Source organism: Sturnira hondurensis, unplaced genomic scaffold (assembly GCF_014824575.4).
Source record: "Sturnira hondurensis isolate 20B ecotype Veracruz unplaced genomic scaffold, ASM1482457v3 Scaffold0000880, whole genome shotgun sequence".
Classification (NCBI taxonomy): domain Eukaryota; kingdom Metazoa; phylum Chordata; class Mammalia; order Chiroptera; family Phyllostomidae; genus Sturnira; species Sturnira hondurensis.
This window is the reverse complement of record NW_028073511.1, coordinates 22,674,922-22,694,148: the sequence shown is the minus strand read 5'-3', so window position 1 is coordinate 22,694,148 and position 19,227 is coordinate 22,674,922. Positions and strand designations below refer to the sequence as shown.

General features: G+C 36.7%; 1 protein-coding gene across 1 annotated transcript in view; it reads right to left on the bottom strand.

The window, feature by feature from the left end:
* Positions 1–19,227, bottom strand: part of MORC1 (MORC family CW-type zinc finger 1) — a 124,914-nt gene that overhangs the window by 93,691 nt on the left and 11,996 nt on the right. Inside the window, exon 6 of the mRNA XM_037056862.1 lies at positions 18,625–18,730. Within this exon, the coding sequence (XP_036912757.1) occupies positions 18,625–18,730 (106 nt within the window). The remainder of the gene's footprint in view (positions 1–18,624; positions 18,731–19,227) is intronic.

The window sequence follows — 19,227 nt, the reverse complement described above, 5'->3', positions numbered from 1 at the left end:
CAGACAGCTATTCACAGTCCAAAAGTGAGTAAGTGAAAGAATCAGGATTTGAGACAAGTTTTAAGCAACTGAGAAGTCCACTCTTGTCTTTCATAATGTATCTCCCCATGTGCCCCCAAGGTTGACTGGTTTGAAGTACACTGTTTCTGTGTAAGGTGAGGGGTCAAAGTTGAAAGATGGCCTCAGGCAGCCACACCCTACACAGACCCTACCTATGTATGAGCCTGAGCTGTGGTCACTTCAACTTACTGCACAGAACCCAATTCAAGGGTCTGGAATCCATGTGTCTTACAAGAGATGGAATAAATAATATGGCATTACACTGCAATACTCTCAGCTAGTCAATTAACCCTAATGTCTCTGCTAACAGACAAATGCCACTATGTAAAGGAATATTTTTTTTTTAAATCAAAGACATAGAACCAAGTTGATAGGCTAAGAATATATACTAGTCTTTTGCTGAAATTTAAGGAAGAGTCGTAAGGAGGCCTTTGTGCCTAGTGAAAGGGGGAAGAAGTAATTAGAAGACTCACGCAGGATTCTGCAGAAGAATCGTGAAACGTGACGTCATTAGAGAATTTTGCACAGAAGCTTTAAAAGACTACTGTGGCAGCTACTAAGGGGCCTGGGTGGAACGGCGTGTAGAGGCCAAGGGTGGGAGCAAGGAGAGCAGTGGACTGGCAGAAGGAGGGTTGCTACAGGAATCCCGGTGCGGCATGACGGTGGCGTGGATGCGGGCTGTGGCGGCAGAGCAGATGACACGTGGGTGAACCTGCATCCCTCTGAAGGCGGAGCCAACATTAAACAAGCAAGTGAGCAAGCCCTCCAACTGCTCAGTGTAAAGAATTAGAAAAAGATAAGACTCGCAGAGAGACACACTGTGGGGGTTGTTAAAAGTTAAGAGAAAACCCCCAAAGCTATCTGAGGGGTATAAATGAGAAATTTACTGAAGTTCAGTAACTACATCTGCATCAGACTTCTCCTTAACAACATGGATTCCAGAAGTTAAATGAGCAATAAGTTCTGAGGAAAAGTATTTTTGAGCCAATATTTCTTTATCCATTTATACAGATGCTGAGGTAGAGGTGAAAAAATAAGGCAAATTTAAGGATACAAAGATTTCAAGTTTACCTGAAACAGAATATGAAATATTTGAGAATATAATCTAGCAAATGAATTAAAAAATAAATGAAGAAGACTGAGTGGTACGCAAAGAAAATATTAAGGCTTATAATTCAGTCTAAATAATTATTTATGCAAGGTATGATAAAATATTGTAAAAATTTGTAAATAATCAAAACTTGGAATCAGAAGTAAGGAAGAAAAAAAGCATCTAAGGCCTTGACTTATTTGTGAGATGATATAGATATTGAATAACTCTACACTTCAATAAAAAATTAAAAGTTTAGATATGTTCATTAAAAATGTAAAGGGACAGCCGTGGCTGGTGTGGCTCAGTGGACTGAGGGCCAGCCTGCAAACCAAAATGTTGAGGGTTTGATTCCCAGTCAGGGCACATGCCTGAGTTGCAGGCCAGGTCCCCAGTTGGGGACATACAAGAGGCAATCAATTGATACATCTTTCACACACTGATGTTTATCTCCCTCTACTTCTCTCTCCTTTCCCCTCTCTCTAAAAATAAATAAATAAAATCTTTTTTAAAATTAAATAAAAATGTAAAGGTGCTCTAATCAAAGTATTTAATAGAGCAAGTAATTTTCCAATATCAAAATTTTTAAGCTTACTTTTTAAATTGTTGTTCTATTACAGTTGTCCCAATTTTCCCCCAGTGCTCTCCCCTGCCCCTCCTACTCCCCTCCTCCCACAGTCAATCCCTACCCTCTTCATGGGTCATTTATGAAATTTTTTAAATAAAAATTTCCTCTTTGAAAAAAATCACAACTCAACCAACATCACAAAGGGGAGGAAAAGGGAAAATGAAGCACAGCAAAATAAACAAAAAACCAAGTAAGCACAAACAAAAACCAAAGAAGCAAAGTAAATTTAAAACAAAATTGAAAGTCAGAGTCTAACCATAGCAGATGTCACAATAAATGTAAACTAGGCAAATTTCCTATTAAAAGATAGAAGCCACCTGGCCAATGTAGCTCATTTGGTTGGAGCACTGTCCAATAACCAAAAGGTTGTGGGTTCGATACCGGGTCAGGGTACATCAGGGTTGTGGGTTCAGTCCCCAGAACCCCAGCCCAAGTCTGTACCATCCTCAGTCCAGGTGCATATGGGAGGCAACCAGTTAATGTTTTGCTCTCACATTGATGTTCCTATCTCTCCCTTCTTCTCTCTCCAAAAGCAGTGAAAAAATGTCCTCAGGTTAGGATTTTTTTTTTTTAATTTAAAGATAGAAGCACTTAGACTGAGTCAAAAATCTAGTTATAGGCCATTTATAAGAGGCAAGCCAAAAGAAAACAGCACTGCTGAAAATAAAGCAATGTCAAAATATAGAAAAAGGAAGTTAACCAAGAGAATGTAAACACAGGTTAATATTCAATAAAAATAGACACAAAATTATTGGAAGCATTTAGTGGAATACAGAAGGATACTTTATTTTAACAAAAGGTCCACTTAAACAAAATGATGTATGGGTCCCAAATCTAACAACCCAGAATGATACACAGCAAGAACTAGTAAACAACAAGGAATGTGGACATATCCACAGACACTTTAAGTTGATCTAACACACTTCTCTCAGAAACCGAAAGGGCAAGAAGCAGAAAGATATGGATGATCTGAGGAACTTAGTTCAAAGCTTGATATAACAGAATCTGTCCTCACTGCCTGGCTTATTTCACTTAGCAGACAACTGTACTCGAATAACAATAAAATTTTAAAAAGAAAAAGTAAAAAAAATAATCTGTCTATATCATAATTATTTTTTCAATGTTTAAAACACTGAGCCAGCCCTGGCTGGTGTAGCTCAGTGGATTGAGCACGGGCCTGCGAACCAGAGGATCGCGGTTTGATTCCCAGTCAGGGCACATGCCTGGGTTGCAGGCGGGTTCCCTGCAGGCCAACTCCCAGCAGGGGACGCACAAAAGGCAACCATACATTGATGTTTCTCTCCCTCTCTCCTTCCCCTCTAAAGATAAATAAATAAATAAAATCTTTAAAAAAAAATAAAACACTGAGCCAGAAGAAAATGTCAACAGATTGACAAGAGCAGACATAACATAGATTATATTCTCTGATTATCCTCCCAGAAACATAACAAAAGATACAAAACAATAATAAAAAATATTTGAAAAGCCCCCCCAAAAACCCATGAACTTGTACATTTTCAAAATACCTCTTGAGCTAAAGAGAAAATCAAAATGGAATTTATAAACTATTCCAAAATAAGGAACAATGACACTTCTAAATTTTGAAACCTATGCAAAATAGCAAGGCATAATGCAGGGGACATATAAAAGACTTAATTGTTTAGATCAGAAAATGATTTTGTAAGAGAACAAATAAAATAAGAAACTCAAAGAAGCAGAAAAATTGATATAAAGCAAATCCAAAGCATGTAGAAGAAAATTTAAAAATATATAAAATTAATATCAATCAAGTAGACAAAGAAAATAGAAATTGTTTTATTTTTAAAGACAACTGAAAGGGATAACATAAATACATGATTAAAAAATAAAAGTGAACATAATTATTAGATTGAAGGAAAATATAAATTTTATAAGAATATTTCATGTAAAATTCAATATTAATTAATCTGAAAATCTAAATAAAACACTGTATTTTGCCATATATAATGTGGAATTTTTTGACAAATTTCTGAGGGAAAAATAAGGATGCACATTATACATGGATAGGACTAATTCCATATCTACACAAATGTTTTTAATTCTTTTATTTATGCTTATGTGTTAGAAGTCTAACTCTAGAAAGCAATAATGCTATCTGTATGCAAAATAATACCCTGGAATATGATCATTGGTTGTGTCTTTAAATATAAATAAGTGAACAACTGAATTAAAAATTAAGACAAAAGAATTTTTTTACTGAAAATTTGAGCCAAATACATGGGTGCAAATTATACATGAAAAAAATATGGTAAATATTTTTATAAAAATTATAAATAAGAAATTTTGTGCAAGAATTTTAAATTTCAATAGACTAACAGTTCTAACACAGTTGAAAAGTAATGAAACCAAATGGGAAGTAATAAGATCACAAATTTTTCAGAGATGTTCTCCTAAACCTACAGGCAAACAAAAAAACTGAAAATCAACCAGAGATGTGAAAAACTTCTCAACTCATTCTACCATAATCTATATACCAATACTAAAAAAGGCAAAAATAATAAAAACATAATTATAGCCAGTCTTGTGTATAAATATAAAGGCAAAAATATTAAATAAAATACTGGAAAATTAACATAGTGAATGATACAACATAAACTAGTTGAGGTTATATCAGGAATGCAAGGATGGTTCAATACCATAGAGTCCTGTAACAAATACTACTTTAACAGATTAAAGGAAAAAAAACAAAACTAAATTACCTCAACTGATGTGGAAAAGCACTGACTAAAATTCAATGCCCATTTTCTGATGGAAAAAGTAAACAAAGACACAAAACTAGATATAAAGTGATTTCCTCTGTTTGACAAAGGCATTGATTAAAAGGAATAACTAGAACAAATTTCACATGTACAATCAAACATAAAAGAATTCCACTAAGACAAAAACATGACAAAAAAGCATGTCTGTATAACTAGCTAATTAGTTAAAACAAAAAAAACAAGTATGAGTAATAGAAATGAAGACACAAAACCATCACTATTTATAAATTAAGACTGCAGAAAATCTAATTAAAAACTATCACAATGGGAGAATTCAGTAAGTGATGAGATATAAAATCAACAGACAAAAGTCAATGGTTTCCTATCAGTACACTAACAAGTAATTAGAATAATTAATGGGAAAAAATCTTATTTGAATGCCAAGAAGAGTCATAAAATGGCTTTGAACAAACCCAACAAGTATACAAGACCTATATTAACAAGTATATAAGACCTATATGAAGAAATAATAATAGCTAACAAGTATTGAGCACAAACTGTGTTCCATGTAGTCTTCTAAGCACTTTTCACATTGTATATCATCTTCACGACAACCCTGTGATATAATACTATTATTATTATTACCACGTTCAGATGAGGAAATTGAGGCCCTGTGAAATTAACTACATTCCCCATAATAATATGGCTTATAAAACTATAAATTAAAGTCAGACAGTATAACCACCAGTTTTGTTTGAATTACTATGATATACTATGATGTTGTAAAACTATTATTCAAGGGGACTGGAATAAGAATCAAAACATAAATATGTCATTTATCACCCAATTAATCTATAAATTCAATGAACTACCAATCAAAATCCCAAGAACATTTTTATAATAAAACTTGAAAAGCTTATTTAAAAATTCATGTAAAAAAAACCATCTGCAGAAATAACCAGTAACATTTTGAAGGCACAGTGAAGGAATACTTATCCTACGAAATATCAAACCACATTTTAAAAGCTACAGCAATTAACACATTCTAGTGGGGCAAGAATAGGAAAAAATATATGAAAAGGTATAGCTCATCTAGAAATGGGTTTATGTATGATGAAATTTAGTTTATATTAGCAACACATTTCAAATAAGTAGGAAAGGCTAAATTGTTTTTAAATACTGTATCCATTAAGTAAATAATAATCTGTTCTTCACCATGTGCACAGACTTCGCACCACACTCAAAGACAGAGGCCAGACACATTAAAAGACTACAGAAATAAACTACAAACACTTTTTAAAGTGATAAGAAAATACATTTGGTTCAAAAAGGCCTATCAAAGTTTTGAAATGCAAAAGTAAGAAGCAATAAAGGAAAATACTGACAGATTTCTATAAGACCAAGGAAAATATTAACACTAAAAGTCACACAAGTGTAAAGAGAGAAATGGAAGTGTGTGATTATAAAAGGCAACAGAAAGGATCCTTATGCTGATGTATTGGTGGCTTGTCATCAAACTGAGTGGCCTGTATCAATGCCAGTGTCCCAGTTGTTCTACTGCATGACGGTTTTACAAAATGCACCAATGGGGAAGCTGGGTAAAGTATACACAGGCTCTCTCTGCGTTATTTCTTATAACTGCATGTGAGTCCACAAGTAATAAAACTTTCAATTAAAAAAAGCTCAAAGAGAACAAAGTATTACACTTATAGAACTTACATTCCAGGGGAAAGGACAAAAACCAGACATACGTGTAACTAAGTACTACTATATCAGATTTTTTAAAGCTCTCAGATAAGAGAAAATATTTTCCTCACATTTTAACACCCAAATTAATAAGAGCTAGATAAATAAAAAGTTCCTAAAAATCAACGGTACAATAAAAGTTACATGGGAATATAAAAATACAGTCATGCACCACTTAACAACAGGAATACATTCTGAGAAATGTGCCATTAGACAACTTCATTGTGTGAACATCACAGAGTGCACGCACACAAACCTAGATGGCACGGCCCACTACTTACGTAGACTGTGTAGTGCACTACAGCCATTTACACGATTCACTGTTGACTGAAATGTGGTCAAGCAGTGCATGACTGTGTGAGTTAAAGACACAAGCAAATTATGGAAACAAAGTAAGTGTCCCCCAAACATGAAACTATACTCAATATTGTCAATAATCAATAGAAAACCAATTAAAGTGCAAGAGAAATATTGATTCTATCTGGCAAAATATTTTAAAATAGATTATATCAAATCCTGGTGAGAATAGGAGCATTGAGAAAACCCAGGCCATTTGTTGAGTGCATAAAGAGTTTAAGCATTTTGCACAGTAATTTAGCACTATTTACATTTAAAATTACTACCGTTCAATCTAGCATTATTATTTCTGAGAATCAACAGTAAAGAAATACTTGTGGGGATGGGCTGAAGATGGTGGCTGAGTTAAGTGGAAGCTGAGTCTATTTGTTCTTGGCCCCAACCCAGATTTGGGCTGATCTTCCGAGAATTAACCTAAACAATCAATGGAATCTTGGTCAATATGAAGTTGTGAAGCCAAGGAGTACAGAAGATGCTTCTTACCACCCGGTAAGGAGATTTTATAGGTTGAAGGGGAAAACCTCTGTGTGTGGTGCCTGCAGCATCAAAGGGACCAGACAGAAATTGTAGCTTTGGAGCTCCCTCCCACTCTGGAAGCAGAGGGCCCCGTCCTGCACAGGGATCTCCAGCCCTAAACAGGAGTGACCTGGGAGGATATATGGAGTCTGGAAGTCTCAGGCTACACACACACACAGGGAGCAGCACATTCATAGCTGTAGGACCAGCCTGAAGAGTTTCAGATAAGAACTCATTCTTCTAAAATGAGCAGGCTGCCACACCTGGGACACTCAGAGGCACCTGTAAGCTATAGAGAACTGTGACCTTGAGGGACATTTTGCTTTTGGGAGAGGTGGTATGCATGGAGGTCCAAAATGACAATCAGTGCCACAGGCTGGGTACCACATGGAGACTTTTTGAAGAGGAGCTGAAGCATGGTGGGACAAGGACCTGCGTGCAGCAGCTCTGACATCAAAGAGACCAGAGTGAAAGCACAGTTATGGAGAGAAATGTAGCAGAATGGGAAAAGTGTTTCTCTTGGACCCATTCTGAACCTCTTTCAGCTGTACTAAGACACACTGGAGCTACGAGTTCTTGCCCACTGAAACCAGCTGGTCAGAGACCTGAGAGACTGGTGCAACATGGGGGGAGGCCATAACAGAGATCTTGTTGAGCAGGTAAGAAAAAAAAACAGATATCCCCAGTCTCAAATCTCATCCGTGAGAGGTGCCCTGCCCTTACCCCACCAGTGTGAGCTGATCAGCAGCAGTGGATGCAGCAGTGGAGAGAAACCTCCCAGAATGGGAAAATTGCCTTTTAACCCATTCTACACCTTTCTCAGCTTACCAAGCCACACTAGATCTCCGTGTCCCTCCCCACTGGGTCCAACTAGGCATCGGCAGGAGATTGGAAACTTGAGCAACGAAGGGTTTGCTGGGCCCCACCCACCTTGGCTGGCAAGCAAGGCAAGGGCTGTGCAGAGCAGAGAGGTCTGGATTGTGTGTCATGCAAAGGCAGAGGGCTGGGAGTTAGACAGGCAAGAGCTGACAGCCTGGAATTCTTTGCAGCAAGGCACTCACTCCTCCAAACCTGTAGAGTACAAACCTCTCCAAAGAAAATGGCGTGCCCATGCTGCTCCCGCACAATGTGCAGACACCACATCCAACAGAGAAACTCTGCAGAACAACCCTGCCAGGCTTAAGATGCCCCTGCTGGGTGCGCTTCCGCAGGTAAAGTAAGAGAAACTCCAGAAGGGGCCTTTCTGAACTTTTCTCAGCCTGACAAGTCACACTGGTCCCCCTGGTCCTATTCCACTGGAAACAGCTGACAGAGAGAATAGAAATCAGCATGACAAGGTATATTCAGAGCCCCAGACAGCCTCAGCTCTTACGCAGAGCTGTCATCAGTGCTAACCAGAAAAGAGCTGACCTTTGTACACAGATTGGCCCCTCACATGAAATGAGGAGCTCACTCATCAGAACCTATACGTTACTGGAAATAATCTGGGACAGACATGGGGCACAAGGTGAGGGAACACACCCAACATCTTGCCTGGAGTCCGAACAGCACCTCCCAGTGGAGATCCAGGGGTCCCATCCTCCCGACTGCACCAGAAAACCTTTCAGAAACAGATGGGTCAGCAGCAAGGGCAGGACTAATGGCAGAACTGCAGATGGAGATGGTACCTATGGTGCTTTCATTAGACATCAGATGACCCAACCCTGGGCTTTGTGCTGATACAAAGCCAGTAATGCAGAGAAGCAAGGTCCATCCCAGACACAGCCAAGCCTGTAGGAGACAGTCAGACTGTGGATCATTTGTCACCTCGAACAGACGGCCCAGAGCTAAACAGGAACAGCATCCAGAAGGAGAAACTAGCAGGCAACCACTGAACTCTGCTGAGACGAATTCCACCTCATTCTTTTTTATTATTTGTGTTTTATCTATTGCATAGCTTTTAACATTTTTTCTCTTTCTTCAATTCTGTTCCTATTTTTCCACTACTTTCCTTCATTTCAAACCTCATATTTTACTCTTCTCTTTTCTTACTCAATTTTGCCTTCTTTCTTCCCTTACTTTCACTTTAAATTTCACTCTTTCCCTTTCTTTGCCTTGTTTCTATTCCTTACTCTTATTCTCTCCTCCCATTAAACTCTCAAAATCATTTCTCTTCACTTTAGTCATCTCATATTCTTTTCTTTCTTATAATGTTCTTATTCTCTTTCCACCTTTATTAATCTTGACTATTTGTCATTATTATTGTTGTTGTTGGTTTTCTTCAATTTTGTTCCTATTTTTTCACTTTTATTTTTTAAAGTATATTTTATTGATTATGCCATTGGAGCTCTTCCCATGTTCCCCCCTCAACCCTCTCCACCCAGCTCCACCCTTCCCTCCAGTGATTCCCCACTTAGCCCATGCCCATGGGTTGCACATGTAAGTTCTTTGGCTTCTTTGTTGCCTGTACTATTCTTAACTTCCCCCCATCTATCTTGTACCTACCCAGTTATGCTTGTAAACCCTATACTTTTCCCCTCATTCTTCCTCTTCCTCTCCTAGCAGATAATCCTCCAAATGATCTTCATATCTATGATTCTGTTCCTGTTCAAGTTATATCTTAAATATAACAGTAATGTATCTACATGATGTATTTAAAAACTCACGTTGCAGAATGATTTCTGTGGTAGGAAAAGAGACTGAGGAAACTCAGGTGAAGAATGAGAAATCACTATTTTTGTATTTATGCAGATTTGAATAGTTTTCAATAAATTAACACTTGTATACTATTTAGCCCCATCCTTCATACTCACTCTACCCTCCACCCAAAGATTAATGCCCTTGGAACATATGCTGAAACAACAGGGAGGAGTGGGATGCATGAAAGAGTAAAGAAAGTTCACATATGGATCCAGGATTCGGTGGCAAATTTTTGCATGAAATTTCAAAATCTAAACTACAAGTCCATACTGGTGTCCACATAAAGAATTCTATGTCCTATGAATTAAATTAAAAACATCAAAATTATAAAAATTGTAATTCCATACCTGGTATGTTCATAAACTCTCCGGGTAAGGAATGCTGAAACCCTACACCTCGTAGATTTTGCAGATGCCAGTTTATGTAAAGCACATATGAGGTAATGATAAGCACTGACTCATTTAAAAACCCTCTATCAACTTATACCCCATTTGCTCAGTCCTACTGCACTCAAATCAATGCAGGACTTTTGAAAATGACTCTAAATTTAAATAATTAGTGTGATTGCAATTAAAGGTTACTAACAACTGCTAGTAAGAAGAGAGAACAAATTAACTTGTTTTACACAAATGCATGGACTACTTCAAAGGGCAGAATAATACAACTTGGTGAAGAAAATAACTCATAAGTGATTGCTATGAGTCATATTAATGGACTTGGTCCATAGTTCCAAAAATTACTGCAACATTAATTAACAAACAAATACTACCTAAGTCCACCACTAAAGAAAACATCTTGTTTTCTATTACGAGTTCAACTCTCATTTTTGTTAATATCCAGTATTCTCCGCGTTTTCTCCCATCTGTTCAATCCAAATTCTTGACTTTCTGTTGATTTCTTACAAAGCTATTTTCATGCCATCTTCTTCCCTTCCAGGGAACTATGCCTTAGTTTCACATGACATAAAATTTGACATGATTCTTTCCCTACACATGCAACCCAGTTTCTGCCTATGTATGATTCCCTGGCACCTGTCACATACCCCATTCACAGATTCAAATTCTGATTTAAAATATCACACTAAAGTCCTGGCTGGTGTAGTTCAGTGGATTGAGTGCGGGCCCGCGAACCACACAATCGTGGCTCGATTCCCAGTCAGGGCACATGCCTGGGTTGCAGGCCAGTTCCCAGCAGGGGGCTCATGAGAGGCAACCATACATTGATACTTCTCTCCTTCTCTCCTTCCCTTCTCCTCTATAGATAAATAAATAAAATCTTTAAAAAAATAAATAAAATAAAATATCACACTAAATGCAAACTTCTGCCTCATCTGCATCCTGAAATTCTGAGGTGTCTGTTACCTATTTACACACTTTATTAAATTTAAGTGAAAACAGGTTGTCTTTGGACTGATACTGCAAAAACCCATGCCACCACTGCCTGTGTGCTTGAATACCACTCCTGATGAAATTTTCACGAGGTTTTGTCATTTTGAAACAAGGCTCTGCCAATGGTCTGATTACTATGTTTAGTGCCTCAATCCAAAGCAGAATGAAAAGGGTTTTTGATTACTAAGTTTGGAACTTATGCCAAATATTCACAAGAACTATTGAAAAATTCAGACTTTGACTCACTAGTTCCCATCCTAGGAATCTATCTCAAAAAACAAATTCAAAAGAATAAAAAAGTTCATCCACAGGAATATGTTTATTACAACATTATCCTAAATAATGTTAAACATTAGGGCAAATGCTAGCATCCAGAAATACAGGAACAGTTACATAAATTATCATGAATCAATTCAATGGACTATTAAAAAGCTACTTACCAAGAAATCATTATGAAATCAGGCTTATCAAGACTACACAGCAGATGACAATAGACTGTGTACAGAACCCCAAAGTTTCTACCAAAAACTACTAAAATAGACTTTAAAATTCATTAAAATAACAGGATACAGAATAAATATCCAGAAATTAGCAGCATTTTATACATTAATAATGGACTATCAGAAAACTAAGAGAACAATCCCATTTACAACTGCACCAAAAAAAATAAATAAATAAGATTCCCTGGAATAAATTTAACCAAAAGGGTAAAAGACCTATACTGAGAAAATTAAAAGACACCAAAGAGCAAAACTGAAGAAGATAAAATTAAATGAAGTATATAAATAAATGAAGCATTCATGGATAGGAAAAATCAGCATTGTTAAAATGTCCATACTACCCAAAGCAATCTGTAGATTCAGCACAAATCCTATCAGAATACCAGTGGTGTATTTCACAGAACTAGAATGAATAATCCAAAAATTTATATGGAACCACAAAGTCCTTGGATATACACAGCAACCTTGAGAAAAAAGACTAAATTGGAAGAATCACACTACCCAATATCAAACTATACTAGAAAGCCATCATAATCCAAACAGCATGGTACTGGCATAAAAAATACATATTGATCAATGGAATCAAATAGAGAGCCCAGAAATAAATCCATGCCTTTATGGTCAATTAATACACAACAAAGAGGGCAAGGACATAACAAGAGTTAAAGAAAGTCTATTCAATAAATTGTATTGGAAAATTCAAACAGATGTATGCAGCAAATGAAACTAGCCTACCATCTTACTGATTCACAAAAATAAACTAAAAATGGATCAAAGATTTAAATGTAAGGCTTGATACCATAAAAGTCCCAGAAAAAAACACAGGCAGTAGTATCTCAGACATCTCTCATAGTAATATTTTTATGCTATATATCCTCAGGCAAGAGAAATTAAAGAAAAAATTACAAGTGGGATTACATCAAACTAAAATACTTTTTGCATAGCAAAGGAAACCATCAACAAAGTGAAAAGGCAAACCACTGAATGGGAGAACATACTGGTCAATGCTATATCTGATAAAAGGTCAATATACAAAATTTTTAAAGAACTCATACAACTCACTACCAAACAACAACAACAAACAATCCAAGGAAAAAAATGAGCAAAGGACTTATATATACTTCTTCAAAGAAGACATGCAGGTGGCCAATAGGCAGATGAAAAGATGCTCAATGTCACTAATCACCAGAGAAATGCAAATTAAAACCACAATGAGATGCCTATCACATTGCACCTGTCAGAATGGCTTTCATCAATAAATCAACAAACAACACGTGTTGGTGAGGACATGGAGAAAAGGGAACCCTCGTGCCCTATTAGTGGGAATGCAGACTGGTGTAGCCATTATGGAAAACAGTATAAAGGGTTCCTCAAAAAATTAAAAATGGAATTGCCTTATGAGCCAGCAATTCCACTTCTGTATTATACCCTAAGAAACTCAAGCCCTGACTGGCATGGCTCAGTGGGTTGGTCATCGCCCTTGGAAGGGAAGGGTTCTAGTTAGATTCCCAGTCAGGGCACATGTCTGGGTTTTGAGCCAGATCTTTGGTTGGGGACATGCAAAAGGCAAATGATGTTTGCCTGACTAATGTTTCTCTCACACATCAATGTTTCTATCCCTTTCTTTATCATTCCCTTCTCCTCTCCCTAAAAATAAATAAATTTTAAAGAAAAGAAAGCAACTCAAAACACTAATTTGAAAGAATATAGTCATCCCTATGTTCACTGCAGTGTTATTTACAGCTAAGCTATGGAAGTAACCCAAATGCCCATCAACAGATGAATGGATAATGCTCAGTATCACTAGCCTCAGAGAGATACAAATTAAAACCACAGTGAGAATACCACTTCACACTGGTCAGGATGACCATCATTAACATTAATCAACAAGTGCTGGGGGGGATGTAAAGAAAAGGGAGCCCTAATACACTATTGGTGGGGATGCAGATTGATGCAGCCACTGTGAAAACCTATATGGAATTTCCTCAGAAAACTAAAGATGGAATACCTTTTTATTTATTTATTTATTTATTTAAATTTAATTATTTTTCAAGTACAGTTTTCTGTCTATTACTCCCATCCCATCCCACCCCCATGCTCCCCTCCTCCCTCCCATTTCCACCCTTCTCAGTTGTTGTCCATGTTTCCTTTATATATGATCCTCTAAATCCCTCCCCTATTTCCCCTGAAATTCCCTCTGCTCTCCCCCCTGGTCACTGTCAGCCTGTTCTCTATTTCAGTGTCTTCGGTTATATTTTGCTTGCTTGTTTGTTTTGTTGTTTAGCTTCCTGTTAAAGGTGAGATCATATGGTATTTGTCCTTCAACCCCTGGCTTATTTCACTCAGCATAATGCTTTCTAGTTCCATCCATGATGTTGCAAAAGGTAGGAGCTCCTTCTTTCTTTTTGCAGCAGAAAATTCCATTGTGTATATGTACCATAGTTTTTTGATCCATTCATTTACTGACGGGCACCTAGGTTGCTTCCAATTCTTGGCTATTGTAAATTGTGCTGCTATGAACATTGGGGTGCATAGGTTCTTTGGGGTTGGTGTTTTAGGGTTCTTAGGATACAATCCTAGCAGTGGAATTGCTGGGTCAAAAGGCAAGTCCAATTTTAGTTTTCTGAGAAAATTCCATACTGTTTTCCATAATGGTTGTACCAGTCTGCAATCCCACCAACAGTGGACCAGAGTTCCCTTTTCCCCACACCCTCTCCAACATTTGTTGTTTATTGCTTTGTTTATGATAGCCATTCTGACTGGTGTTAAGTGGTATCTCATTGTGGTTTTAATTTGCATCTCTCTGATAGCAAGCGATACTGAGTATCTCTTCATGTGTCTCTGGATCCTCTGTATGTTCTCCTTGCAGAAGTGTCTGTTCAAGTCCTTTCCCCATTTTTTAATTGGGTTAGTTGTCTTTTTAGAGTGAAGTTGTGTGAGTTCTTTGCATATTTTGGAGATTAAACCTTTGTCTGAGGTATCATTGGCAAATATGTTTTCCCATACGGTTGGTTGTCTTTTTATTTTAATGTTCTTTTCTTTAGCGGCACAGAAGCTTTTTATTTTGATGAGATCCCATTTGTTTATTCTTTCTTTTATATTCCTTGCTCTAGGGGACATATCAGTAAAAATGTTGCTGCATGAAATATCTGATATTTTCCTGCCAATGTTCTCCTCTAGAACTTTATACCTTTTGATGTAGCAATTCCACTGCTGTGGAATCCTGAAACACCAATTCAAAAGAACATATGCACCCCAATATTCATAGCAGCACAATTTACAATAGCCAAGTGCTGGAAATAACCTAAGTGCCCATCAGTAAATGAGTGGATCAAAAACTATGATACATTTACACAGTGGAATACTACACAGCAGAAAGAGAAAAGGAACTCCTTTCCTTTATGACAGCATAGATGGAACTGGAGACATTATTCTAAGTGAAATAAGCCAGGCAGTGAAAGACAAATACCATATGATCTCACCTAAAAGTGGAATTTAATCATCAAAACAAATGAGCAAAACAGAACCAGAGACATGGAAATAAAGAACAAACTGACAGAAATCAGAAGGCAGGGAGAAGGGGGATAACGTGGGAAAATAATGGAAGTGGCAAGTCAAGGAAGATATATAGAGGATCCATGGGCAGGACAATGGTGTGAAGATTGAATGCGGGAGCAGAGAGTGGAGAGGGCAGTGCAGGGAAGAGCGATGGGGGAAAATGTAGGATAACTATAACTGAACAATTAAAAAATTGTTTAAATGGTGGTATATATGCAATAAAATACACATTATTTGACCATAAAAATGAATGAAATTTTACCATTAAGGACATCATGGATGGATCTAGAGGGGATTAAACTAAGTGAAATAAGCCAGTCAGAAAAAGATAAATACCATATGATTTCATTTATATGTTCACTCTAAAGAACAATATAAATGAACAAATGAAACAGAAACAGACTCACAGACACAGAGAACAGACTGAGGGTTGCCAGAGGGAAGGCGGGTTGGGAGACTGGGTGAAAGAGGTGAAGGGACTGAGAAGTACGGACTGGTAGTTGTAAATTAGTCACGGGGATGTAAAATAAAATACAGCAAGGGAAATACAGTCAATGATACAGCAATAACTTGTATATGTACCAGTTGGATACTGGAAATATTGGGGGAACACTTGCAAAGTAATGACTGTCTAACCACTATGCTATTTACCTGAAACTAAAATAACACTGAATGAAAACTGTAATTGAAAAAAATGTTAATTTAAAAATAAATTAAAATGAAATTAAAAATGAGAAAGATTACATAATAACTGAAAATAAAGTTTAGAAGAAAATCATAAATGAAAAAAGAAAATGAGAATTTATACTTAAACACTAGAATGGAATAATACAAATTAATAACAACATGTAAATTACTTCCTAAAAAATAAAGTATTGTTTCATTTTGGATTTTACAATATACAAAATGGAAAGGAAATAAATAATACCAGAAAACCTCTTCTCTGAGACCAAATAAAAGCCTGAAAGCTTGTCATTTCCTATTCCTATGTAGAAAATTGAATTGTTTTCAGAACCAGCAGGACTACACTCTCTAAGACCAAAGGTGAAAATCACACAGTTCCCATGTTTGAAACTATTCTTGGTCAGATGTAGAAGCATTCCCAGTGGGCTGAAAGGGACACAATGACTACAGGAAAAAAGAAATGGTAAAGGAGTTATTATTACATTATAAACCTCTTCTTCTAGGAACCAAGATAATGTAAACTGCACTTCATTGGGAGTTCAAATGTCAAAAGTCATAAATGTAAGAAGTGTCAGATAGAGATCCATCTTGGTCCAGAAGTATTCTTTTAGCCCCAAGAGTTCTTTTTTTTCCTGGTCTGTTAGTGGAGAGGAACGAGGTGTTAAGGTCAGAACCCACTGGCTTTTTAGAGGAGAAAACTCAGGCGGCATTACCACCCTCCCCTCAAGGTGAAAGTGCCAGCCCTTCCTGTCACCACCACATACTCCTATGAGGAGCCATGAAATATATATTGTCTTTAGTACAGAAACTGTGGCCTCTTTACACTAATCTTTGTCATAAGATCTCATCCTTCTCTTTAAAAGACTTTGTGATTAAACTATGAACATTTTTGTTGAAAAATCAAACAAAAAGAAATCCAGTGTAGTCATGTGTACACTTCCTAGGTCCTATCCATTTTCTGTACTTTATAATTAACTGCCTAAATGGCTTAAAAAGCTTCTGGCTTCACTGAACAATCTGGAAACACTAAGAACTTTTTCCCCAAAAATGAGCTTTCAAATTAATCCTCTAATAATGTATTGTTTCCTGATGGTAGTGTTGAAAGGCCAAGGCACTCTGACAGATAACCATTGGAAAATTTATGCTCAAGACTTTTAAACAGCACGAGGTACTGGTTTTAGAAGGAGCTCTCAAGCAGAAGGACAGGGCCAGGAAGAAAGGGGGAGACAGCAATGGACGTGCTAGTAGCAACTCCAGGCGTCCTTTCTGATACTGGCATATCTGTGCTGGCAAAGGGGTTCCCAGCATTTGTCCAATAGTAATTAGGCTGGATATTTATTCCAAAAGAAAACAACCTCCATTTCTTTGCAAATTAAGAATTCCACATGTCAGAAAAAAAATAAGAAAAAATATAAATTAGAAGAAAGTGGAAAAGATCATCTAAAAAAAGTGTTACCAAACATTAAATTTTCTAATTGTGGAAGAGACTTATTAAATCTTACCTCAACAGCAAAAAACAAACAAACAAAAAAGACATCTCTTTACTAAGTTAATGCGGTTACATGGGTGTGAATATCTTTGTCTAAACCTGCCCTCTCCAACACAACGGCACTGGCCTCCCATGGTTACCGGGCTGTTTTAAATTTATAGTGCTGTGTGTGTAGCACACTCTGGGATTCAAAGACTTAGTGTTAATAAGAATATAAAGTATCTCTTCATAGTTTTATATCCAAATTAAAATTATAGTATTTCATATATACCAGACTAAATTAAAACATTGTTCAAATACATTTTACTTCTTTCTTTGTATGTTTATTAGTGTGGCCACTAGACAGCATGGGAGTATGTATGTGGCTTGTGTCTGTGGCTCTCCTTATGTTTCTGTTGGACAATACTGGCATGTGAAATGTCTCAGATTAGATAAAATTCCTTTAAATTCCCTCTAGCTCTAAAAGTCTAACACTAGGAAAGTGCATGCTCAAGCTAATAAGTTTTAAACACAAAGTCATTTCAGAGAAGCCTAGGTGTAGTCCCTAGTTTGTTACTTCTCCACACTTTTTCACCCACACTGCCCCCCAGTGACTTCTCATTCCATTTTTATGGATTACTAATAGCTAAGAAAAATGAATGTCAGTTTATGTATAAACTGGAACTATGCAGTTCATAGGGGCATTGTAAATTGCCATTTGGTAGTATTCCTTTTTGCTTCACTCCTTTTTGCATACTGATGCATTTCTAGTGCTCTGTATGAATAATGCTCTGTGGGGTGGGGTTTTTTTGTTTTAATATTCATAAAACAGGAGGCTTGGAATTAGAGATTATTACTAGAGATCTTATATTCCAGGGGTTTGCAAACATGTTGGCCCCTCTGAACCACCTGGGGAACATACAGAAAATATTCATTTCTAGGCTTTATATCTAGAGAATCTGACTCAGTAGGCCTGGGATGAAATAGGATCCTATACTTCTTAAGAGGCTGCCCAGGTCACTCAGAATCTCAGTCAGGTTTTGGAACCAGTGCTGTAGCCTAACTTACTTCATCCATAACTAGTGTGGACTGAACTGAACAGTACAGTACTGAGGTCCAGTAGCCTCGGACTGGGAACCAGGACGCAGGGCTGCTGCTGACGACAGCTTGGTGCCATTCTGAGAGCTGTTTTATCACACACACATTACTTACCCCTCAAGAGCTCCAGCAATCAGTATATCTTCCTTGTCAGTTTTAATATCCAACTCTGGCTCTCCATTAAGCAAAAGTTTCAGGTTATAAATAACCAAGAAAGTACCTAGTGGAAAAGAGATGTTTGACGTGTCAATATTTTAACTAAACATCAGTTATGTAACTAAATATTAACAAAATATTTTACTAAATATTTTCTAAGCAAAAAAATTTACTAAATATTAACTAAATATTTAACTAAATATTTTAACAAAATTTAGTTAAATTTAGTTAACTAAATGATTTAACTAATGATATACTAAATATCAGTCACGGTGATATTATTTCATCTATTGATTTAAGCTTGCTCTAGGCCAAATTTCCCTTTGTACTTCAGTAAATATGTTTGGATAACTTCCAAGTCATATGTCTTATAGCAAATTCCACTCTCTGCTGAAAAGTGTTGAGCTTCTACCACACAGTATTTCTTTGCACTACTCATTTTATTATGTCCTTCAATGAGGATTCTTAAGCTTGGGCACTTTTCATAATTTGCATTATAAAAATTGTTAGTTATCCAAATTTGTATTACATGTAAATCTCTCACTGGTGGAACTACAATCA